Here is a 26,899-nt window from a genome sequence, read left to right as displayed (position 1 = left end):
GATATTGTAGTTTTTTGGATTAGCAATGATTTTGAAGCAGATGAAACACTAGAAAATCGCCCATTTAACAAAGATTTCCCACAATGCATCTGTATTAGGATCATACATTACCTAGCTGTATATTTTTGTAAGCTTTCAATCGCTCATTTTGTTTTTTTCAGTTAAGTTTGGCAACTGCACGTGTTCCATGGCCAATGTAGTAGAGCAACATGGCATTTTGAATGATTTATCTTTGTTTAAATGTTTAAATGTGTATATCCTATCCCATCAATGGTGACTATGAAATATGTACTGCCACAGTTAGGTTTATTCATTCCATCACGCTGTTTGTATTTAAATAAATGTCACCTGTATTGTTTATTTTAAAGTTCCAGAGTGCTTTGTCAACAAAATGCATTGTTGATATTTTCTTTTTAAAGCTATTTCAAAATGGCTTGCTTTAATCAAAACAATTCAATTTGTATGTGAAGGAACTCAGTGAATATCTAAACAAAAAATAATTTACGATTAAACTTGATTAGATGTCTACCGGTAAATGTTTTTTATTTAAACCTGGACAAGTAACTGTTCAATACACATCCTACAATGGGTTTGCTATGCTCCAACAGGCACAGATTAGGAACATTGAGCAGTGGAATTGCCTTGAATAGCCTAGACTTACCTTAAGCACCCATGTATAATACACGTAAATTTGAACCATACATTTTGTGTATGTAATCATCAGTAATTGTATACTTGGAAAGCAGTGATTGTCGGCGATGAGTTTCGATTAATTCTTTCATATATATCTGGATATAAAAGAATATGTGTATAAGGAGATTGTTCGGACATATGTGTGGTGAAAATTGAGATTGTTCTTTTGTCATTGAGGTATTGTTTGTTTTACTCTGTGCAGTTATTTTTCTGGTATGCGTTTGGCACACAGCAGAGTTATGTGGACGTAATATTACGGGACAGTTCTCCAGTACAGATTAAATATTTATCTCATGGATTACGTCATTATTCGGATCTGTTTCAAAGTAGGAGGTGAATCCTTTGACTAAGGATATACTGTGATGTTATACCAAGAAAAAAAAATGTTTTCAAGGACATAAATACTTTGTCAGAAGAGAATTCACCAGAAATTAGAAACCGATTAGAGGATATAGGCCTTTTATGGATTGGAAGCTGTGTGTGTCGGAAACATCGACAAATACATAGGTTTTGGCTAACAGGAAGAAAAACCATTACTCTCTATGGGATTCCTTCGTCGGACCATCAATATGTCTGGCATATAGCTGAATTTAGTTTCAGCATGGTAACGTGAATATTCTATATTTGTCATCAAATTCTGCTTTGGAGTTTCAAATTATTTTCTGAATGCAATATGAGATAATTTCATTTTAAATGCCAGGTATGTATTATGAAATTCATTTTTGATATAATATTAAAAACTTTTAATTAAACTCTTTTGTTAGGTATATACTCTATATTTGAAATCAATTTTTGTCAATATAAAAATGTGTTCAATTGTTATCAGAAATTCCTTTATTTAAAAGTCATTCAAAAATATGATATTGTTAATGTAGAAATTTATAGATTATTTAATGAGTTTACATATTTCGTTGATCAATATTGTTTGTTTTGCTGTTGGTATTACTTAGTGTTTTTGCAAGGTAAACATTTGGTTAGGAATCGACCCACATAATATGGCACACATATAATTCTGTAATGACGAGTTGAGGTATGTGTTGTATTGATTGGGTCCCCACTGTTATGCTTTGCTCTCGATGCATTTCTCATAATCAATAATACATTTATTGGACTCTTCAGCCAAAGGTCTGTTTGTTTCGAAGTCATATTTGAAAATTATCTTTAATCAATTGGAAGTCAACTGTCACAGTGTTTCAGATATGAATTGTTTTACTCCCTGTATATAAATAAATATTATTACTTTGTTGGGTCTGTAAATCGACTTCTGCTGTTGTCGTTCCCTGCTGTCCTCATTCCATTTGTCTGACAATTTGTTGTCTATTAATTATTCTGCCTGATTGTCATTCTTTTGATTCGATCTACTCACCCATAACACTATTTTTCTTAGTCTGAGCATTTAGGTACATTGATATGAGGTATGTCTTACAAAGCGTGAACTGTCAATTTTATACAGCATTATTGGTGCAATGTTATTGTTCATCTTGTCATGCAATAATTTATTTTAATCATACTCTTTTTAGTACTTTGGTACAATACTTTATTCCCATCCAACTCTTGTTAGTATACTTTAGTGCAATACTTTATTTTGCTTTGTTTTTATGTAATTCCTATTGTTACTTTGGTCTTGTTTTCATCCAACTTCTGCTGGTGATTTGGTCCAATACCTTCAAGGATGGTGTTTTCAGATTAAGTGTAAACTGCAACTGACTGAATTGTATGTAGTAATATTAACGAAGGTTTTAATGTTTGAGAACTCTAAAACTGACATAAAAATGGTTGAAAGTTGAGGTCTTCAAAACTGATTGTGGGATGTATGGACCGATTGATATGAAAAGGGTTGAAAAGTTTGATCTCTTAAACTGATGTAGAAATGATGGCTTGACTACTGTGTCCAACTCTCACTGTTTAATGAATGGTGCTAATATACCATGTGTGTCTTTTGACCAATCCTTTGAGATTATAGGTGATAGACACTGCTGGTGGATTTTAATTCCCCAAAGTTTTTCGTAACCTGCTTTTCACGTATATTTTTATTCATTTGAACAGTAACAATGTTCAGAATATGTACTTAATTTTTTTTTTTTTTTTTAACAAAATATTTAAAAAAAAAAATCTTTATCACCGAAAATTATTAAATTTATCGAATAATGAAGTTTTGTTTTTGGTCGTCTCCTGTCTTCAATACTTTAGTCCATAAGCATATCACTGACGAGTCCTAGAAGGGCTAAATAGCTGTATGGTGCAGTCTGAATCCTTTTGGCTTGATATCTATACTGATATCTATCTCTCGATTTGTTTTAAAAGCTGCTAAATGTCTATTGTACAATCAATAAAGACGGTTGAAGAATGAGAAATTTAAAAATGATATAAGGAGGGCTGAGAGTTAAAACTCTAAAATTATCAAGGACAATTAGAGATCTTTTAGGTACTTGAAGGTTTTAGTATCTGTAGTCTAAAATGCTACATGGATTGTTGATATGTTTAAACATTTTTATATGATTTGCTGATGATATATATTTTTGATCAGTTGTGTTTGTTACATTTTGTATATCTAAGGTGTATATACTAGATATAACTCTATATTACCTGTGACATTTACATAACACCTACCTGCGTACCTGTGGGGAAACGTTTCTTTGAATTCGTTCAATGAATTCATTCTCCAGATGGTTGACCTAGTTTCCTTGGAACAAATATTCCTTTTCAAAGTTTAGACTGCATGTGGTTAAAGAATCATTTCTTGCATTTAATGTTAGCAGTGAATAAAAATAAATTTAGCATGATTGGTGTCGCTTACAAGCCTGGCTTTCAAAGGTAACATAAAATGTCTTTTATATAATGAATGGTAATGTTAAGGCTTGTTTTTCCTGAATACAGGCTTTTGAATTATGCATTCAAGGGGTTTGCATAAACATTTGACAGTTTTTGTATGATTATAGTAACAAAGGTAATTAAGACTTGGTTACATTTTCTAAATTAAATAATCTTAAGATTATATTGATGTATAATTTTAAACATTGTAAACTAGATACTAGACTATAGTATATCTACTATTACATGTACAGTTGATTTAATTTAACAATCAAAACCAATTTTACTTACCAATAACTAGCCAGTCTTGTATATAATGCATAGATAAGTTTGTCCTTTGTGGGCGGGATATTAAATTTGGGCTCTGTAATGTTCCTCTGTCCATGTGTCTATGTTTCGTCTGTCCATTTGTCCATAAACAAGATTATTATTGCACTTTCTTGAGAGGAACTGGAACAATATTTCTCCAAACATCATACATAGGTATCTGTCCTTAGTTGCAGTGCCCATTTGGTTTTGAGGCTGATCAGGAAATCATAATGGCTGACAGGTGGACATCTTGGATTTTAACAGCTGAAGTTTGTGATTAATATATCTTGATAAACACCGGAAGGATATTTCTCAAACTTAATTGACTTGTAGCTAGGATAGATTGGTTCCAATTTGGCCCCTTAGAGTTGTTCCTATTCAATTAAGAGTCTGATCGGAAAACAAAATGGCGAACATGTAGTTGAATTGGTCAATTGCTACAATCAATGAATCTGTAAAATGATGAAAATGTGTTTGGAGATTTTTCTTTGTTTAATTTTGTGACTGGTAATATCTTTGGAATACCAAAACATAAAAGTATTAAGAGAGGATGTGGGGAAATTGAGGAAAATGCAGAAAAGATCAGAATTATACAGCATGATCAAACACAGATCATACAAATGTGTGCACGTGCCAACGAATATCCCTCTGGGATCTCTTTGTTTTATTGGTGATACTTCAATTCGTGGCAATACATTTAAAAGGTCTCATTTAATGTACTTAACATTTACCATTGGATTATCCCAATAGTCCAGCACACAGTCTCTTATTACAGGACAATTAAATAACATATGTTAGGATTTCTATTCCTTAGATACAGTTGGCCTTATTTCTGGATATGGGTTGATGGTATGATGAATGCTGCAGTGAGATTTGATAACCCTTTCTGATCAAGTTATAGCATAAAATGTCATAGTTTAGAAAATCAGAGTTGAAAAGTCAGAAGTCCTTCTCCAGTTATGAAAGTTTAAAGTTGATCCGTCTCCGAGTTATGAAGATGTATGATAAGATAGCTAGGACTCTGTGTTAACAGTTATGAGTTCTCTGAATGTTTTGGACACAATATAGATTACAAAGATTCAATCAAGCTGAGACCAGTTGTAAACCATAAGTTTTTTCCTATAGAAATAATGCTTGTTATCTCTGTATAGTGTTTTGTATATAGCTAATGAACGGGATCTCTCGCTGTATGATATACTGTACAACTGATAGCCAACCAAATCAGGAAATATTGATTTTGAACAAGTTATGATACGGAATAGAACAAGTTATGGTCAGGAATAGAACAAGTTATGGTACAGAATAGAATAAGTTATGGTACAGAATAGAATAAGTTATGGTCAGTAATAGAATAAGTTATGGTCAGTAATATAACAAGTTATGGTCAGTAATAGAACAAGTTATGGTCAGTAATAGAACAAGTTATGGTCAGTAATATAACAAGTTATGGTCAGTAATAGAACAAGTTATGGTCAGTAATAGAACAATTTATGGTCAGTAATAGAACAAGTTATGGTCAGTAATAGAACAAGTTATGGTACGGAATAGAACAAGTTATGGTACGGAATAGAACAAGTTATGGTCAGTAATAGAACAAGTTATGGTCAGTAATAGAACAAGTTATGGTACGGAATAGAACAAGTTATGGTACGGAATAGAACAAGTTATGGTACGGAATAGAATAAGTTATGGTCAGTAATATAACTAGTTATGGTCAGTAATAGAATAAGTTATGGTCAGTAAAATAACTAGTTATGGTACGGAATAGAACAAGTTATGGTACGGAATAGAATAAGTTATGGTCAGTAATAGAATAAGTTATGGTCAGTAATAGAACAAGTTATGGTCAGTGATAGAACAAGTTATAGTACGGAATAGAATAAGTTATGGTCAGTAATAGAATAAGTTATGGTCAGTAATAGAACAAGTTATGGTCAGTGATAGAACAAGTTATAGTACGGAATAGAATAAGTTATGGTACGGAATAGAATAAGTTATGGTCAGTAATAGAATAAGTTATGGTCAGTAATAGAACAAGTTATGGTCAGTAATAGAATAAGTTATGGTCAGGAATAGAATAAGTTATGGTCAGGAATAGAATAGGTTATGGTAGGGAATAGAACAAGTTATGGTCAGTAATAGAACAAGTTATGGTCAGTAATATAACTTAGTTATGGTACGGAATAGAACAAGTTATGGTACGGAATAGAATAAGTTATGGTATGGAATAGAATAAGTTATGGTATGGAATAGAATAAGTTATGGTATGGAATAGAACAAGTTATGGTCAGTAATAGAACAAGGTATGGTATGGAATAGAACAAGTTATGGTCAGTAATAGAACAAGGTATGGTATGGAATAGAACAAGTTATGGTCAGTAATAGCACAAGTTATGGTACGTAATAGAACAAGTTATGGTCAGTAATAGAACAAGGTATGGTATGGAATAGAACAAGTTATGGTACGGAATAGAACAAGGTATGGTACGGAATAGAATAAGTTATGGTACGGAATAGAACAAGTTATGGTCATGCAGTAATATAACTAGTTATGGTCAGGAATAGAATAAGTTATGGTCAGGAATAGAACAAGTTATGGTACGGAATAGAATAAGTTATGGTCAGTAATATAGCTAGTTATGGTCAGTAATAGAACAAGTTATGGTACGGAATAGAATAAGTTATGGTACGGAATGAATGTTCAGTATCCACAATATAATTATTCTACAATTGATGGGCCACTCAAGACAAACTGCCTGTCTACATGTACCATTATATACTGATGCCATTACAGTCAGTAGAGGAAAACTTGTCTGTATTATATAGGCAAAGGTTTACACCTATCATAACATCAGTATAATAGGCAGAGATTTTCGCATTAGGTTGTCTAAGCGGTATTGAAAAGTTTATCAAAAATCTTAGCTTACAATCTTTGAGATCTTTCAGAATGTGGTGTGGAACAATTAAATTAGACTGTTTTCATAGCTTTGAGATCTTTCATAATGTCCAACAGTAAAATCGGACTGTTGGCTTACTATGAGTAAGAGTGATAATGGACTCGCCCTTTTGTGATGATCTAATTGCCTAAGACATGTCTTTAGATCCCTACAATGAATGTTCATTGGGATCAGACATTCTTATGGACTCCAATAAAGTCTCAGCCCTGCTGTGAATGTCCATTGGGAAAAGACATATGTCTTTATTGACCCCCAGCAAGTCTCGTCTCTTTTGTGAATGTCCATTAAGATAAGACATGTTTTTATTGACCCCCAGCAAGTCTCCTCCCTTTTGTGAATGTCCATTAGGATAAGACATGTCTTTATTGACCCCCAGCAAGTCTCCTCCCTTTTGTGAATGTCCATTAGGATAAGACATGTCTTTATTGACCCCCAGCAAGTCTCCTCCCTTTTGTGAATGTCCATTAGGATAAGACATGCATTTATTGACCCCCAGCAAGTCTCATCCCTTTTGTGAATGTCCATTAGGATAAGACATGTCTTTATTGACCCCCAGCAAGTCTCCTCTCTTTTGTGAATGTCCATTAGGATAAAGACAGGTCCTTGATTGACCCCCAGCAGCAAGTCTCCTCCTTTTGTGAATGTCCATTAGGATAAGACATGTCTTTATTGACCCCCAGCAAGTCTCCCTCCCTTTTGTGAATGTCCATTTAGGATAAGACATGTCTTTATTGACCCCCAGCAAGTCTCCTCCCTTTTGTGAATGTCCATTAGGATAAGACATGTCTTTATGAACTCCTTATCAATTTCCTCTTTATGGACTCCCTACAGATCATTTTGTGAATGACTTTTGGGACCAAACATCTCTTTATTGATTCCCCTGTGCCCTTCTGTGATCAATGGCATACACATAGCAATATTTATATATAATACTGTTTTTAACTTGGTGTGAACTTGGACTTGAACTTTTATAGGATTACTGCAGATTTATTTCAGATCTGATTGGCGCCTTAGGGAATTAGCCTGCTCAAAAAGTACACACAAGGACAAAGCAATATATAATCTTCAAATAACTCTGATGACCAAACATGTACCTGTACACAAATGATCAGTTACCAGTACTATTTATAGAGCAGCCTGGCCTGTAATGGCTTATCTTAGTCTCTAGTTATTTTATCTATCAATGGAGTAGTCTAGTCTGTAGTGACCTACCCTATTAATGGAGTAGTCTAGTCTGTAGTGACCTAGTCTAGTCTGTAGTGACCTACCCTATTAATGGACTAGTCTAGTCTGTAGTGACCTAGTCTAGTCTGTAGTGACCTAGTCTAGTCTGTAGTGACCTAGTCTAGTCTGTAGTGACCTAGTCTAGTCTGTAGTGACCTACCCTATCAATGGAGTAGTCTAGTCTGTAGTGACCTAGTCTAGTCTGTAGTGACCTAGTCTAGTCTGTAGTGACCTACCCTATTAATGGAGTAGTCTAGTCTGTAGTGACCTACCCTATTAATGGAGTAGTCTAGTCTGTAGTGACCTACCCTATTAATGGAGTAGTCTAGTCTGTAGTGACCTACCCTATCAATGGAGTAGTCTAGTCTGTAGTGACCTACCCTATTAATGGAGTAGTCTAGTCTGTAGTGACCTAGTCTAGTCTGTAGTGACCTACCCTATTAATGGAGTAGTCTAGTCTGTAGTGACCTACCTTATTAATGGAGTAGTCTAGTCTGTAGTGACCTACCCTATTAATGGAGTAGTCTAGTCTGTAGTGACCTACCCTATTAATGGAGTAGTCTAGTCTGTAGTGACCTACCCTATTAATGGAGTAGTCTAGTCTGTAGTGACCTACCCTATTAATGGAGTAGTCTAGTCTGTAGTGACCTAGTCTAGTCTGTAGTGACCTACCCTATTAATGGAGTAGTCTAGTCTGTAGTGACCTACCCTATTAATGGAGTAGTCTAGTCTGTAGTGACCTACCCTATTAATGGAGTAGTCTAGTCTGTAGTGACCTACCCTATTAATGGAGTAGTCTAGTCTGTAGTGACCTACCCTATTAATGGAGTAGTCTAGTCTGTAGTGACCTATACTATTAATGGAGTAGTCTAGTCTGTAGTGACCTACCCTATTAATGGAGTAGTCTAGTCTGTAGTGACCTACCTTATTAATGGAGTAGTCTAGTCTGTAGTGACCTACCCTATTAATGGAGTAGTCTAGTCTGTAGTGACCTACCCTATTAATGGAGTAGTCTAGTCTGTAGTGACCTACCTATTAATGGAGTAGTCTAGGTCTGTAGTGACCTACAATGTTACCCTAATAACTGGAGTAGTCTAGTCTGTAGTGACCTATCCTATTAATGGAGTATCTAGTCTGTGTGACCTAGTATTGTAGTGACCTACCCTATTAATGGAGTAGTCTAGTCTGTAGTGACCTAGTCTAGTCTGTATTGACCTACCCTATTAATCGGAGAAGTCTAGTTCTGTAGTGACCTAGTCCTAGTCTGTAGTGACCTAGTCTAGTCTGTAGTGACCTATCCTATTAATGGAGTAGTCCTAGTCTGTAGTGACCTACCTGATTAATGGAGTAGTTCTAGTCTGTAGTGACCTACCCTATTAATGGAGTAGTCAAGTCTGTAGTGACCTAGTCTAGTCTGTAGTGGACCTACTCTTACTTAATGGAGTAGTCTAGTCTGTAGTGACCTACCCTATTAATGGAGTAGTCTAGTCTTGTAGTGAACCTACCTTATTATGGAGTAGTCTAGTCTGTAGTGACCTACCTATTAATGGAGTAGTCTAGTCTGTAGTGACCTAGTCTAGTCTGTAGTGACCTACCCTATTAATGGAGTAGTCTAGTCGTGTAGTGACTATTAATGATGTCTAGTCTGTAGTGCCTACCCTATTAATGGAGTAGTCTAGTCTGTAGTGACCTACCCTATTAATGGAGTAGTCTAGTCTGTAGTGACCTACCCTATTAATGGAGTAGTCTAGTTGTAGTGACTACCTATTATGAGTTCTAGTCTGTAGTGACCTACCCTATTAATGGAGTCTATCTAGTTCTTAGGATAGTCTAGTCTGTAGTGACCTACCTATTAATGGAGTAGTCTAGTCTGTAGTGACCTATCTAGTCTATCTGTAGTGACCTACCCTATTAATGGAGTAGTCTAGTCTGTAGTGACCTTACCCTATTAATGGAGTAGTCTAGTCTGTAGTGACCTACCCCTATTAATGGAGTAGTCTAGCGTAGTGCCTCTTATGGAGTAGTCTAGTCTGTAGTGACCTACCCTATTAATGGAGTAGTCTAGTCTGTATGACCCTGAGTTAGTCTGTAGTGACCTACCCTATTAATGGAGAGTATCTAGTCTGTATAGTGCTTGTAACCTACCTATTAATGGAGTAGTCTAGTCTGTAGTGACCTACCCTATTAATGGAGTAGTCTAGTCTGTAGTGACCTACCTATTAATGGAGTAGTCTAGTCTGTAGTGACCTACCCTATTAATGGAGTAGTTAGTCTAGTGACTGTTAGTTGTAGTGACCTACCCTATTAATGGAGTAGTCTAGTCTGTAGTGACTCCATTAGGGAGTAGTCTAGTCTGTAGTGACCTACCCTATTAATGGAGTAGTCTCTAGTCTGTAGTGACCTACCCTATAATGAGTAGTCTAGTCTAGTGACCTACCGATATTAATGGAGTAGTCTAGTCTGTGTGACTAGTCTAGTGTAGTGACCTACCCTATTAATGGAGTAGTCTAGTCTGTATAGTGACCTACCCTATTAATGGAGTAGTCTAGTCTGTAGTGACCTAGTCTAGTCTGTAGTGACCTACCCTATTAATGGAGTAGTCTAGTCTGTAGTGACCTACCTTATTAATGGAGTAGTCTAGTCTGTAGTGACCTAGTCTAGTCTGTAGTGACCTACCCTATTAATGGAGTAGTCTAGTCTGTAGTGACCTACCTTATTAATGGAGTAGTCTTGTCTGTAGTGACCTACCCTATTAATGGAGTAGTCTAGTCTGTAGTGACCTAGTCTAGTCTGTAGTGACCTAGTCTAGTCTGTAGTGACCTAGTCTAGTCTGTAGTGACCTACCCTATTAATGGAGTAGTCTAGTCTGTAGTGACCTACCTTATTAATGGAGTAGTCTAGTCTGTAGTGACCTACCCTATTAATGGAGTAGTCAAGTCTGTAGTGACCTAGTCTAGTCTGTAGTGACCTAGTCTAGTCTGTAGTGACCTAGTCTAGTCTGTAGTGACCTACCTTATTAATGGAGTAGTCTAGTCTGTAGTGACCTATCCTATTAATGGAGTAGTCTAGTCTGTAGTGACCTATACTATTAATGGAGTAGTCTAGTCTGTTGTGACCTACCCTATTAATGGAGTAGTCTAGTCTGTAGTGACCTACCCTATTAATGGAGTAGTCTAGTCTGTAGTGACCTACCTTATTAATGGAGTAGTCTAGTCTGTAGTGACCTACCTTATTAATGGAGTAGTCTAGTCTGTAGTGACCTACCTTATTAATGGAGTAGTCTAGTCTGTAGTGACCTACCTTATTAATGGAGTAGTCTAGTCTGTAGTGACCTACCTTATTAATGGAGTAGTCTAGTCTGTAGTGACCTACTTATCATTGGAGTTCATACTTAGATCACAGCTTACCTTGGTGAGGTGAGGTGTCATATACCAATTGTAGGTTACTCTGACCTATATTTTGAACTTTGACCTACTGTAGCAAAAAAAAAAAAATGTTTGGGCTAGCTGACCTGTTGTTGTTGTCACTGGAACTTTTTACTTACAGCATAAGTTATCTTACTTGTGTTTTACTTGTATTGAACTTCTCATATCGCTTACTAAGATCAACATTTCTGAATTAAGTCACATTAATTAATACACCAAAATGCAAATTGAATGTGGTGGGTCTGTCATACATTATCTGTGTATAGAATTAGTTGCAATACATATTCTTTATCTATGTATTCTTGACATATAATTTCACATCTGGTGGGGAGACTAACTTTTGGAATTGTCTTGTTTTTTATAGTCAGACTTTGATAAAAAATCCAAAAGCCTGGTATTTCATCTTTTGATAAAAGTGTTCAGAGAAAATGTGTAGAAATTTGTCTCGTGTAGAATTTCCTATCATATGACTTCTAAGGACAGGTAAAGTTAACCTATTAAAATTTCATATATATCTTAACAACATGGCAATATATCATTCTTGTATTTACACAAGTATTGATATCTGTTTGAACACTATTTATGGACGGCTAACCCTCCCGACTGATACTTGAATTCAGTTGATCAGAACATAAATGGTTCAAGAAAAGTGCTGTTGTATATGAAATAAAGGAAATGAAATCGCAGTTGAGAATTGAAATGCCTATGGCAGTGTAATTTGAGGCGATAATATGCACACACCATATATTATATAAATAGACTTATAGAGTTAGCTCTTCAGTTGCTTTAACTAGTACATGAGTGAAAAAATATCAGAAAAAAAAGCTTTGTAAAAATGAAATAGATGACTCTTTGAACTATCATTGAATTGAGGTCACAAATCAGATATTCTGAAACTTTCTTCACCATGTGTATGACATCCACCTAGGAAAATAAAGTTATAGTTAAAAAAAAAAAAAGAAATTATATTTTCTATTGATGTTTGAAGTTGTATTGCATAATTCTGTGTTGACATATAACAGGCTGTAACATGTGGTATTCTGATTGTGTAGATCGGTATAATCTACAAACTTGAGGCGGCTGGATCAGGCCCCTTATAAGGTGGACACACAATTCAGCTATCTCAAGTTCAGATATCACACAGCTGGTAACATATATTGCCCTGAGGACCAGAGAACTATTATCTATATCAAATGACACCAATAATCTTTAAATATTAAGATGTTTAGCTGTGGTAATTATAGTTCCATTGGAATGAAAATTTGAAAATTGGATTAACAGGCATTTGGAACTCTTTTGTGACCATGCATTGATGGAGCGCGTTTAGGAAATATTCTGTGCTTGCTTGGATTTTAGTGTTTTCAGTAAGGCTTGATTTGGAACTCTCCAGTGAGAAGTTAGTATTTCAGAATTATCAAGAGGGAAATTAACTCTATAGATGTAAGAATTGGTTAATGTGTTGTAATCGTAAAGATGTTTTTACAGCATAATCATCTGTGAATCAGTTTGATTGATTTTGAGAAGCATAATTAATTTCAAAATAATATCTTCTACTTATTATCTCTATAATTGTATGCTTTTGTAACTTTAAAATCATGCAGATAGATGAATTTGTGTCTTGATGAGGTTCATGGAAGCAAGTGGAGCTCTTTTGTCCAGAGAGGTTAATTTTCTTAGCATGTTAATCCTTCTTAATTGTTATGTTTGAGTTTTGGGTAATTAGTATTTGCAATACTGTTCAGTGATATTTATCTTTTTTGTGTGTACATATTTTCTGTTTTCTTTTTGTTTTCCTGTCGGAGGTTTGATTTCTGTACTAGTCTGTATGCATGTGCATTAGCGTCAGAAGCCTATTATCTTCTCTCTGCTTTGACAAGGAATGGCTGTTTTACTTATCTTTAGGAGCGTAACTCCAAACATCACCTAATTGATATTGATGGAATTTGCAGTGAAACATGAAAACATAGAATATGAGAACATAGTTGTGAGCATACACATTTGGAACATGAATGGCTGTGGTTCTTCTTCTTGGAGGATGCATGTTTTTTTTTTTTTTTAATTACTTTTTAAAAGTTGATCAACAACAGGTTCAGTGTATTTATAACTTACATGCATGTGGCATTAACCAAGCAAGACTGCATAGATTAAAAAAAGGAAATTTGTGGGAATGAGCCATAAAGGAGGTGTAATTTACTGGGATAAAAAACAAAATGTTTAAATTTATCGTTTCAGTTGTGTGTATATATACTGAAGATTCTGTACAGATAGAAGATCAGGGATGTTAATGTCTTACATCTGTTACATTTTTCACTGTTTATTTACAGTTCGGCCGATTTATTTCTCTTTAATGATTCTATTTAATAGCTTGTGTTAGTTGTCTAATCCATTATCAAGAAATATATTACACAGTCTACATGAGTAATCTGATCAGTTTAACTCGATGTAGACTGGCCAACAGACCCTAGATTTGTTTTGTTAAAATTGCCGAGCTAAATTTTGATTCTAGATTATTACGTCATCTGACCTATAGCCATATATATGCATCATGCTTCGTCTGTCGTCGTCCGTAAACTTTTCACATTTCAAACTTCTTCTCAAGTTCCACCAGTGGGATTGAGCTGAAACTTACCAGAAATGATCCTGAGATGGTCCTGACCAAGTGTTATTATTTCTCGGGCCGAATTGAAATCCAAAATGGCCGCCATAGCCGCCATCTTGAAAAACACATTTTAAACTTCTTCACAAGTTCCACCATTGCTATTAAGCTGAAACTTGCCTGAAATGATCCTGAGATAATCCTGACCAAGTGTTGTTATTTCTCGGGCCGTTTCGAAATCCAAGATGGCCGCCATAGCCGCCTTCTTGAAAAACACATTTTAAACTTCTTCTCAAGTTCCACCAGCACTTTTGAGCTGAAACTTGCCTGAAATGATCCCCAGATGATCCCGACCAAGTGTTAATATTTATCGGGTCGGCCAGAAATCCAAGATGGCTGTCATGGCAGCCATCTTGAAAAACACATTTTAAACCTCTTCTCCAGTTCCACTGGTGCTATTTAGCTGGAAATTGTTGAGGATGTTAAGGAAGGAGGGCCAACAAAGTGTGGTTATTTTTCGGCCTCGTAAAAACGTTGACATGGCAGCCACGGCGGCCATTTTGTAACATGATTGTGTAATCATGGTTTTCCTGAACAACACCTATTTCAAACTTCTTCTCGAATTCCACCAGTGGGATTCAGCTCTTACTTACCAGAAATTAACCTCAGATGGTCCTGACAAAGTGTTAATATTTTCCAGGTCGGTCAGAAATCCAAGATGGCCGCCATGGCAGCTGTCTTGAAAAACACATTTTAAACTTCTTCTCCAGTTCCACTGGTGCCATTGAGCTGGAAATTGGTGAGGATGTTAAGGAAGGAGAGCCAACAAAGTGTTGTTATTTTTCGGCCTCGTAAAAACGTTGACATTGCAGCCAAGGCGGCCATTTTGTAACATGATTGCGCAATCATGGTTTTCCTGAACAACACCTATTTCAAACTTTCAAACTGTTATTTTCTGGGTTGATCCGAATTCCAAGATGGCCACCATGGCCAACAGTGCCACTATACCTGCTACAGAGAATGCATACTACAATAGTATAAGGGTGTTTAATTTTGAGTCAGGTGACCGTTAAGGCCCTTGGGCCTCTTGTTTTGTGATGCTAGTGTTCACAGTTTCTCCTGATGTAATAAAACTCAGCCTTATTATCTTTCTTATTTGACAATATATATATATGGAAGAATGACATCATTAAACTAGGGCCATCTGGAATTTGTTCATGATATATTTTGTTGGTCAGAGGTAATGATATTCCTGAAGGCCAGCAGGGAAAATATTGATCATTTGATCATGGATTTCCATCGCTTTTATGATTTTACAACAACTAGCAGGGGATATGCATTTGTTGGTCATGGGGTCTGGTAAAACTTGCAGGTGTTTATAATTCCATATTTTGAATATGATATCAGTTAATTTAGGGTTAAAATAAAGCTTGATTTGCAATTGTAGAATGAGGGCATTTCTGTTTAGAATTTTTTTCCTCTCTGAAAATTGGCCGTGGTCCACATAACTGGGTTCAAACTACTTCCTTTTGTCCTTAATAGGTAGCTCTCAAATTGCCTCTAACCGTAGGTATAGTAAGGAAAATCCTGTGTCTCTCTGATACATACATCCGGTGGTAGAAATTCTGACATTTGAAGGCTTCCTTAATGAAGGTAGGTGTTGTGTCCTTAGCAATCAATATGACTCTAGATAATTTGGACTAAATTACAATGATTTATAGAGGTGAACTAATCAATACATCAAGTTCAATTAAGTATAACTGTGGTAGATTAAGGCTGTTTGCTCCCTTACTGTGACATGTAAACTTAGGGCTGTATGCAACCTTTAACTTTGACAGGGAGAGTTAAGGCAGTATGCTGTACCTTACAATGACAAGGTGACTTAAGGATGTATGCTACCTTACAGTGACAAAGAGAGTTAAGGCTATATGCTACCTTATTGGGACATGGAAACTTATAAGGCTGTATGCTTTCTTATTGTGAAATTGAGACAAAGTGATGTACATTACCTTACTGTGACACAGAGAGTTAAGGCTATATGCTACATTATTGGGATATGGAAACTTAAGGCTGTGTGCTTTCTTACTGTGAAATGGAGACTAAATGATGTGTTACCTTACTGTAACACAGAGAGTTAAGGCTGTATGCTACCTTATTGGGACATGGAAACTTATAAGGCTGTATGCTTTCTTACTGTGAAATGGAGACTAAATGATGTATGTTACCTTACTGTAACACAGAGAGTTAAGGCTATATGCTACATTATTGGGACATGGAAACTTAAGGCTGTGTGCTTTCTTACTGTGAAATGGAGACTAAATGATGTATGTTACCTTACTGTAACACAGAGAGTTAAGGCTGTATGCTACCTTACTTTGACAGAGACTTAAGGATGTATGCTACCTTACTGTGACATTGAAACTTATGGGCGTTTGCTAACTTACTTTGACATGGAGACTTATGTATGTATGTTACCTTACTGTGACATAAGAGAAGTAAGGGTGTATGTTACCTTACTGTGATATAGACTGATTAATGTGATTGATAATCTCCTTTAAATAGAGTTGCCATTTTTGCCCACTTGTCCATAAATCCTAATTTTCTTCTGTCCATCTGTCCAGCCTCATGCAGCTTTGAAGAGGCCAAGAGTCCTAATATAAAAAGCTACCAGGTGACCTATTTTCAAGGCCATAGGAGTCGACAGATGCGCTAAAATCTTAAAAATAGTTTTTTTTCTGAATAACCAAGAGGCATATGATGAAGTCCCATTAGGCCTCTTGTTGTCTGTAGCCAGAAAATAAATCAGGAGTGGCTCTGTATAGGGCTATTATAGGATTCTTTAAGGTCAGTAGTTTGAGCTCTATAAATCATTATATAAGAAGAAAGTTTCATCATTGTAGTAAGTGTCCCTAATGTTCGGTTGTATGTTGAAGGCTAAACATTCTTCAGCTATAGCATATGTTCATATGGATTGGAGAATGATTGCAAGGAAACTCATGATTTAGAGTTTCTGGAACAGGAGTTTCTTTAAGACACCTGAACCCATCCACAAATGTTAAGCGTTCCTGAAAGTCAATGTCTTTTTTCAACTCCTTACTTCTAAGGCCTTTAACTATAAACACTGGACATGATGTTTTGGCAGCAAGAAAGATCTTACTAAATTATTCTCATCATTAGTCTTTGATGTTAGAAATGTACAGAACAGACATTTGACCTTTCACCTCTGAATGGGCATGCTGACATCAGGAAATTGTTAGCAGTTCGCAGTTATTGAAATAAATCTTTGATAAAGGTATTTCCTATGTTCCGTTTTTACACAATTATTGGATTCTTCCTTCCCTGTGAGTCTTGTGTTATGTTCTGTTAAGTATTGATGGAGCTTGTAAGCTTTAGCTGAGCAGTGACCACCTTCACACAATAAGGTGTATAGTGTCTGGGTGCTTTGGTTTGTGTTTTATATGTCGGTGTTTGTTAACCTCCATTGAAATCCTGTGCCTTGTTTAAGCTGCAGTGGCCAAGGTCACAACCTATGGTGTCAGTCTGAGGTAACGGGACACTTGAATGGATTATGGTGTAAGAATTGGTCAGGTTAATCCTGGGTACCTGTATATTTGTGAGAAATTATGTTGAAGAATTTTATATACGCTGCAGATTATGGGTGTGAGTAGATTTGTATGGTTGATATGAACACAACCTTTTTGAATATAATAGTGTTAAAAGGATTTGTAATAGAACTGATGACTCAGGAAACAGTGATCTAGCAATGTATTTCTCAGCCAAGGATCTGTGTAACTCTTCTTTGGAGTGATAGCTGAAAACAAGGTAAAATGGAAATGATTAACTATTTACACGAAGTTAACCAAAGGGAAGGGACCATCAAATCGTGAGCTGGATTATACAGGTTTAATTGTTTAATGTTTTCTGGATGGTACAAGAAATTGTAAGTGTGTCAGATTATACAGGTAAATGAAAGTGTCAGATTATACAGGTAAATATCAGTGTGTCAGATTATACAGGTAAAAATTAGTGTGTCAGATTATACAAGAAATTGTTATTGTGTCAGATTATACAGGTAGATGTCAGTGAGTCAGATTATACAGGTAAATGTCAGTGAGTCAGATTATACAAGTAAAAATTAGTGTGTCAGATTATACAAGAAATTGTTATTGTGTCAGATTATACAGGTAAATGTCAGTGTGTCAGATTATACAGGTAAATGTTGATGGGTCAGATTTTACAGGTGAATGTCGGTGTGTCAGATTATACAGGTAAATATCAGTGTGTCAGATTATACAGGTAAATGGCTGTGTGTCAGATTATACAGGTAAATGTCAGTGTGTCAGATTATACAGGTAAATGTCAGTGTGTCAGATTATACAGGTAAATGTCAGCGTGTCAGATTATACAGGTAAATGTCAGTGTGTCAGATTATACAGGTAAATGTCAGTGTGTCAGATTATACAGGTAAATGTCAGCGTGTCAGATTATACAGGTAAATGTCAGTGTGTCAGATTATACAGGTAAATGTCAGCGTGTCGGGTTTATATTTAGTAATGTATGATGTCTCAGATTTGACAGGTAAATGTTAATTGGTATGGCAGATTATACAGGTAAATGTGTAGCACTTCAGATTTTACAGGTAATGTCAGTGTATCGGATTATACAGGTAAATGTTAGATATTATTTATCCTCCAATCAAATCTTCCCCCTGTCAACATTACCTGGACACCTGCAGCGATGTTGACTGTTACTATTATGTTTTGTTGGCTGATAAGTATCAGGTTATCTATGGGACTCACTAATACCAGTTGATGATGTAAGATATTTTGTTTACTGACGATGTACTCTTGTTCAGGATATCCTCATAACTCTTGTCCATCTGTCTAATGGCAGGAGGTAGTGTAGTACTTCAGGGCAAATTTTTAACAGGTTTTCATATTTTTTCATCCTTTGTTAATTATGTATTGTAGAAAGATGCACTGTTAAGCTGTTCTCTGATGTCTGTATTTCTGATTCACTAATTTACAAAATTCATTGTAATAGATGTTCTTGGCAAGGAGCTCAGCATAAATAGAGCAATTTTAATGAATCATTTTATTTTAAATAGCGCTTGTTCTTTGAAATATTTACAATAATAACTTAAAAAAGCAAATTAGCATGGTTGTACCTTAATTAAGTCTCTAAAACAAAGATTTGAAATATATAGATCTGTAGTTTGGTGCCTATCTTTTCTAATTCATCAGTTTCCATGGTGATAACTAGTGTTATGTAAATTAATGGTGCTACAGGAAGCCTATCTGTGCCCTATATAGTAGAGATGTATTCCAGGTGTACCTATCTAAGGGTTTTTCTGCTCCAGATGTTTATCTCAGATGAGTTGTTTGCATGCTGTGCCAAAAAGTCAAGTTTTCAAGGTGTAAGTTTTCATCAGCTCGTACAAGTGGACAACTTTCCAGGTTATCGTAGGGAATGATCACATTGTATCAAACAAGAGTTTGTTCCCTGAACACAAGGAGTGACAGGGATGTGTATTGGATTATTTGTTCATTGCTACGTTCTGTCTATTCGTACAACCAAACCTACAGCGGATAAGGCAGGAAATGTGTCAGCTATGCCTGCTCTGTGCAATCTTTGGACACGATGTTATGTTGAATTTCACGATATTTTATATCTTATTTAGCTGGCGTTTCAATCTTCATCATCTGATTTAATTGGCTTTGGATATTTATCAGAGGAAAATTTCTCAATTGAACATCATAAGGTAACGAAAGTCAACAAAATGTTTTTCCTTTTTCTATAGTTCTATTGTTATAATAGATCGTCAACTGCATCTCCTAATCATCTTCAAATACATCTCCCTGTCATCTGACAGATGTTTGATGATATAGAAAACTAGCCTACAGCTTGTTGTCAGTCCTTCAAGAGTTATCTAGACAGATATTTTATCCCAATTTTCATTTCTCTCATCATCTGGGACATTCAATTAAGATGTTATCTAGACAAACATTTTATCGCAATTTTCATTTCTCTCATCATCAGGTATATTGGAATAGCAGTGACTATCTCTCACAGATCGTTAAATTGAACGATATAAAGTTGGAAGTTGAATTACTAGTGATTGCCATAAGTTATAGGTACATGGCTGTTATTAATATAGTAGCTTGCATTATGAGTGACATATCATCATTTCTCTTTTGACAATTAGGCTACTTAGTAGATGAGGGAGGGTATACGGATGTTAGGGAAGTGAGATGTTGGTCTGATAATGTATTTATAGAGTCAGCTCTGTACCGAAGGCTACTATAAACATAGGTATTCCGATTTTTACTGTGTGTTTGTTACATACACTGCAGCACGGTGTGAGGTTTTTCTCGTTTAAGCAACTCAACTTGTTGTTTAGTGAAGGTACATGCGAAAAGCTACTCAATTATTGATCATCAGTAGTGTATTCTGTTGGATTGTTTATTGATATTTTGACATACCGTTTGGATTCCTTTGGTTGAGTGAAGTGTGTCAGGATTGAATTAGAGACCTAGGGATGGTCATGTGAATCAGGACCTTTATAGATAGATACGGCTACTCTTCATCAGCATGTATTACAGGTTTTATCATAGTACTGAAGATTATTTGTGTTTTAAAATCCTGCCAGATTGCTGGCGCCATTGACAGTGACAGGAGGACAGTAAGGTGTGTTAGTCAATATTCTACCTGGTAATTAGTCAATGTTCTACCTTGTTACCATTTATTATTCTACCTCATATTTAGTCAATATTCAACATAAAAATAAGTAAATATTCAACATCGTAATCGTAATTAGTCAATTTTCAACCTCATATTCAGTCAATATTCTACCTGGTAATTAGTCAATGTTCTACCTTGTTACCATTTATTATTCTACCTCATATTTAGTCAATATTCAACATAAAAATAAGTAAATATTCAACATCGTAATCGTAATTAGTCAATTTTCAACCTCATATTCAGTCAATATTCTACCTGGTAATTAGTCAATGTTCTACCTTGTTACCATTCAATATTCTACCTCATATTTAGTCAATATTCAACATAAAAATAAATTGATATTCAACATCGTAATTAGTCAATATTCTACTTCTTAAATTGTTAATATTCTACTTCATAAATAGACAATATTCTACTTCATAATTAGTCAATACTCTACTTCATAACTAGTCAATATTCCACTTCATAAATTGTTAATATTCTACTTCATAATTAGTCAATACTCTACTTCATAATTAGTCAATATTCCACTTCATAAATTGTTAATATTCTACTTCATAATTAGTCAATACTCTACTTCATAATTAGTCAATATTCCACTTCATATAAATGGAATAATGAGTGGATGACTGATGTCCATCCTTCTAATTAGTTGATATTCTGTACTCTTTACCAAATAAGTATCAAGGTATATAGTCACTATTTTATTGTAATTAGTCTATATTCCACCTTGAATTGATCATCATGATATGCTATTTTATAATTCCTCAACATTCCATTTGGAATCATTTAATATTCTTCTCGTAAGAAGTCAATATTATATTTACATTTACGCCGTATTTTTCTTTGTAATTTGTAATTAGTCTTTACTCTCCAAATAGTCATATCCTGCCAATAATAAGTTGATATTCTACCTCATGGTGAATTACTAATTAGCTAATTATATTCGTAATTATAATTAATAGATACTTTACTTTGTAGTAATTTTCCCTTCTTTTCGTTATTAGTCATTTTACACTTCGTAATAAGGGAAGAAAAGTATGATAAAGCTAATTGGTTTGGCCTGAAAGTCGATCTTATAGTCCAGATGTAACACGTTTATTTTGGGTGGAGATTAATCTACAATAGACATTCAAGAAACCTTTGGGATCCAGGAATATTGGATATGCAAATTGAATTAAGATTGAACCGAAGAGTTGAAATAAGCGTAACGGAAACCAGGAATTGAATTTGACAGATACAATTAATCAAGTGATTTATTTGACGTATTGATTTGAGGTTCTATATATACTTGGCTTTACACTATATACAAATGAAACCACACATAGGAGCTGTGTTATTCCGATAAGGGGAATTGTCCTTATGTGCTTTGGCCGAGGGAAAAAAGGTTACTTTTTATTGGTGGCAAATCTAGGTCATGCTGACCACAATGATGAATATTTATCTAGTCAAAAATCAAGTGTGAGGTGTAATGGAGATCTAGAGAAACCACATCTAGTCTAACAGTAAAGTGATAAACACATCATCTCTATCGTCTGATTCTCTGATTCGTTGTGTGTTCCTTGGTGATTGGAGGGGTACAAGTTTCAGCAGGGTTTCATATTTATTAGATTTACACTGTATGTGTGTGCCATTATAGTTGTAGTGGGTTTTTTTGGAGCTAATGATAACTGTACAATTTAGGGCCTTTGTGTGGGATCCAGTTCAGTTGATAGAATTAGCAGTGATGTATATAGATATATTGGATGAGTTGAAGATGCTAGGTCTTAAAATGAGTTTCTAATTATATATACAGTGTGTGTGGTATGTCTGCTTTTCGTCAGGATCACATCTAAAATGATGTTGTTATTTATTCTAATGGATTTTATCAATATTTCATTCAGGATTTGTTAATCATGTCTAGAATGATGACTTAAAAAAAAAATCTTCATTCAAATTGCAGGACTGTTTGATATCCAGTATTTATCTATGCAAAGTTTCTGGCATGATATCTCCAACCACTAAGATGCCAACATTGTCTGGTGATGTTAGTTGAGAACAGTATACTGACACTAGTCTAATTGGAATCGTTGAATTCCAAAGATTTTTTTTATTGACAAAGACGCAGCAGTGATTTTTGGCTCTAATTGGATTTGAAGACCAAAGAAATTATCGAATATTGTCAACTGTTCTTGGAAAATTTCTTCAGTTTGGAATTTATGAGCATGTAGATCAATTTGGAGCTAAATTAATTGATCATTACAGATTCTTTCCATGTAAGGAACATCACCTGTGCAAATTCATTTGGAAACATTGTCATCAAATTTCACACACTATGGGTGATCAAAGTGGCAATACTTAATTGGAATTTATCTCGTTTGTTACAAAGGAGTTAAAGTTCTGTGACCCGTTCGAGAAGATTCTTTATTCTATTGGATTAAAACCATCACTATGAATTACCTATCGCCATCAGATCGTAGTCAAAAACCGCGTCGACGATCATTGGCGCAGTTGTATGCACTACCCGTCATACCAGACAATGACGAACCTGTGGATTTTAACCAAGAGGAAGTACGTCAAATGATGAAACGTCAAAGTAAACGACGAGGCTCGTGTCCCGTCAACCCAAAGGTAAGAGACAGTTCCTAAATAATGTGTACGTGAAAGGGCCGTTTTCAAATTGGTCAAGGTTTACCAAGCACTTCTTATTTCACCAAGCGCTTACTTGGAATCTAACCAGGTTAATCAGAAAGCCGAGAGGAGAAAGTCCTCCAAGAACTAATGTCCTCTATGTATATGTAATAGTTCATCTCAGAGGTTAATTAGTCAACACTGAAATCAAAAAAGTAAACAAGAATTTCAATATATATTACCAAATGTGGTGTTTACTCATACTTGTTAAACTGTGAAGCAGAGGAAAATATTTCAAATATCCTGACCCGAGAAAGTGAACTGATCTGAAGACTCGGAGATTGAAGTCACCTGTTAGTGACTTGACTGGAGGTTTGTCACAGTGATAAACCATCTAGTCACTTGTTACTGACTTGACTAGAGGTTTGTCACAGTGATGAACCATCTAGTCACTTGTTACTGACTTGACTGGAGGTTTGTCACAGTGGTGAACCATCTAGTCACTTGTTACTGACTTGACTGGAGGTTCGCCACAGTGGTGAACCATCTAGTCACTTGTTACTGACTTGACTGGAGGTTTGTCACAGTGATGAACCATCTAGTCACTTGTTACTGATTTGACTAGAGGTTTGTCACAGTGGTGAACTATCTAGTCACTTGTTACAGACTCAGCCAGAGGTTTGTCACAGTGATGAACTATCTAGTCACTTGTTACAGACTCAGCCAGACGTTTGTCACGGTGATGAACCATCTAGTCACTTGTTACTGACTTGACTGGAGGTTTGTCACAGTGATGAACCATCTAGTCACTTGTTACTGACTTGACTGGAGGTTTGTCACAGTGGTGAACTATCTAGTCACTTGTTACTGACTTGACTGGAGGTTTGTCACAGTGGTGAACTATCTAGTCACTTGTTACAGACTCAGCCAGAGGTTTGTCACAGTGATGAACTATCTAGTCACTTGTTGCTGATTTGACTAGAGGTTTGTCACAGTGGTGAACTATCTAGTCACTTGTTACTGACTTGACTGGAGGTTTGTCACAGTGATGAACCATCTAGTCACTTGTTACTGACTTGACTGGAGGTTTGTCACAGTGGTGAACTATCTAGTCACTTGTTACTGACTTGACTGGAGGTTTGTCACAGTGGTGAACTATCTAGTCACTTGTTACAGACTCAGCCAGAGGTTTGTCACAGTGATGAACTATCTAGTCACTTGTTGCTGATTTGACTAGAGGTTTGTCACAGTGGTGAACTATCTAGTCACTTGTTACAGACTCAGCCAGAGGTTTGTCACAGTGATGAACCATCTAGTCACTTGTTACAGACTTGACTGGAGGTTTGTCACAGTGATGAACCATCTAGTCACTTGTTACTGACTTGACTGGAGGTTTGTCACAGTGGTGAAATATCTAGTCACTTGTTACTGACTTGACTGGAGGTTTGTCACAGTGGTGAACTATCTAGTCACTTGTTACAGACTTGACTAGAGGTTTGTCACAGTGATGAACTATCTAGTCACTTGTTACAGACTTGACTGGAGGTTTGTCACAGTGATGAACCATCTAGTCACTTGTTACTGACTTGACTGGAGGTTTGTCACAGTGGTGAAATATCTAGTCACTTGTTACTGACTTGACTGGAGGTTTGTCACAGTGATGAACCATCTAGTCACTTGTTACTGATTTGATTAGCAGTTTGTCACAGTGGTGAACTATCTAGTCACTTGTTACAGACTCAGCCAGAGGTTTGTCACGTCGATGAACCATCTAGTCACTTGTTACTGACTTGACTGGAGGTTTGTCACAGTGATGGACCATCTAGTCACTTGTTACTGACTTGACTAGAGGTTTGTCACAGTGGTGAACTATCTAGTCACTTGTTACAGACTCAGCCAGAGGTTTGTCACAGTGATGAACCATCTAGTCACTTGTTACTGACTTGACTGGAGGTTTGTCACAGTGGTGAACCATCTAGTCACTTGTTACTGACTTGACTAGAGGTATGTCACAGTGATGAACCATCTAGTCACTTGTTACTGACTTTGCTAGAGGTATGTCACAGTGGTGAACCATCTAGTCACTTGTTACTGACTTGACTGGAGGTTTGTCACAGTGGTGAACCATCTAGTCACTTGTTACTGACTTGACTAGAGGTTTGTCACAGTGATGAACCATCTAGTCACTTGTTACTGACTTGACTAGAGTTATGTCACAGGGGTGAACCATCTAGTCACTTGTTGCTGATTTGACTGGAGGTTTGTCACAGTGATGAACCGGGCCATCTAGTCACTTGTTACTGACTTGACTGGAGGTTTGTCACAGTGATGAACCATCTAGTCACTTGTTACTGACTTGACTGGAGGTTTGTCACAGTGGTGAACCATCTAGTCACTTGTTACTGACTTGACTAGAGGTTTGTCACAGTGGTGAACCATCTAGTCACTTGTTACTGACTTGACTGGAGGTTTGTCACAGTGATGAACCATCTAGTCACCTGTTAATGACTTGACTAGAGGTTTGTCACAGTGATGAACCATCTAGTCACTTGTTACTGACTTGACTGGAGGTTCGCCACAGTGGTGAACCATCTAGTCACTTGTTACTGACTTGACTGGAGGTTTGTCACAGTGATGAACCATCTAGTCACTTGTTACTGACTTGATTAGAGGTTTGTCACAGTGATGAACCATCTAGTCACTTGTTACTGACTTGACTAGAGGTTTGTCACAGTGGTGAACCATCTAGTCACTTGTTACTGATTTGACTAGAGGTTTGTCACAGTGATGAACCATCTAGTCACTTGTTACTGACTTGACTGGAGGTTCGCCACAGTGGTGAACCATCTAGTCACTTGTTACTGACTTGACTGGAGGTTTGTCACAGTGATGAACCATCTAGTCACTTGTTACTGATTTGACTAGAGGTTTGTCACAGTGGTGAACTATCTAGTCACTTGTTACAGACTCAGCCAGAGGTTTGTCACAGTGATGAACTATCTAGTCACTTGTTACTGATTTGACTAGAGGTTTGTCACAGTAGTGAACTATCTAGTCACTTGTTACAGACTCAGCCAGAGGTTTGTCACGGTGATGAACCATCTAGTCACTTGTTACTGACTTGACTGGAGGTTTGTCACAGTGATGAACCATCTAGTCACTTGTTACTGACTTGATTAGAGGTTTGTCACAGTGATGAACCATCTAGTCACTTGTTACTGACTTGACTAGAGGTTTGTCACAGTGATGAACCATCTAGTCACTTGTTACTGACTCAGCCGAGGTATGTCACAGTGGTGAACCATCTAGTCACTTGTTACTGACTTGACTAGAGGTTTGTCACAGTGATGAACCATCTAGTCACTTGTTACTGACTTGACTAGAGGTTCGCCACAGTGGTGAACTATCTAGTCACTTGTTACAGACTTGACTAGAGGTTTGTCACAGTGGTGAACTATCTAGTCACTTGTTACTGACTTGACTGGAGGTTTGTCACAGTGGTGAACCATCTAGTCACTTGTTGCTGATTTGAC

At 36.2% G+C, this 26,899-nt stretch overlaps 1 protein-coding gene across 4 annotated transcripts in view; it reads left to right on the top strand.

Annotated features, from left to right (window-relative positions):
• LOC117343834 (5'-AMP-activated protein kinase subunit gamma-1-like) overlaps positions 1 to 26,899 on the top strand; it is a 343,598-nt gene that overhangs the window by 94,530 nt on the left and 222,169 nt on the right. Inside the window, exon 1 of one of the 4 annotated variants that reach the window (XM_033906357.1) lies at positions 22,963 to 23,366. The exons of the other annotated variants lie outside the window; for them this stretch is intronic. Coding sequence (XP_033762248.1) covers positions 23,187 to 23,366 — 180 coding nt within the window. The 5' untranslated portion in view covers positions 22,963 to 23,186. Of the gene's footprint in view, positions 1 to 22,962; positions 23,367 to 26,899 lie in introns of those variants that run through there. 4 annotated transcript variants of the gene reach the window in all.

The sequence above is a fragment of the Pecten maximus genome, chromosome 15, assembly GCF_902652985.1.
Source record: "Pecten maximus chromosome 15, xPecMax1.1, whole genome shotgun sequence".
Lineage (NCBI taxonomy): Eukaryota > Metazoa > Mollusca > Bivalvia > Pectinida > Pectinidae > Pecten > Pecten maximus.
Note: the sequence above shows the minus strand (reverse complement) of the source record. Positions and strands in the feature narration are given on the sequence as shown.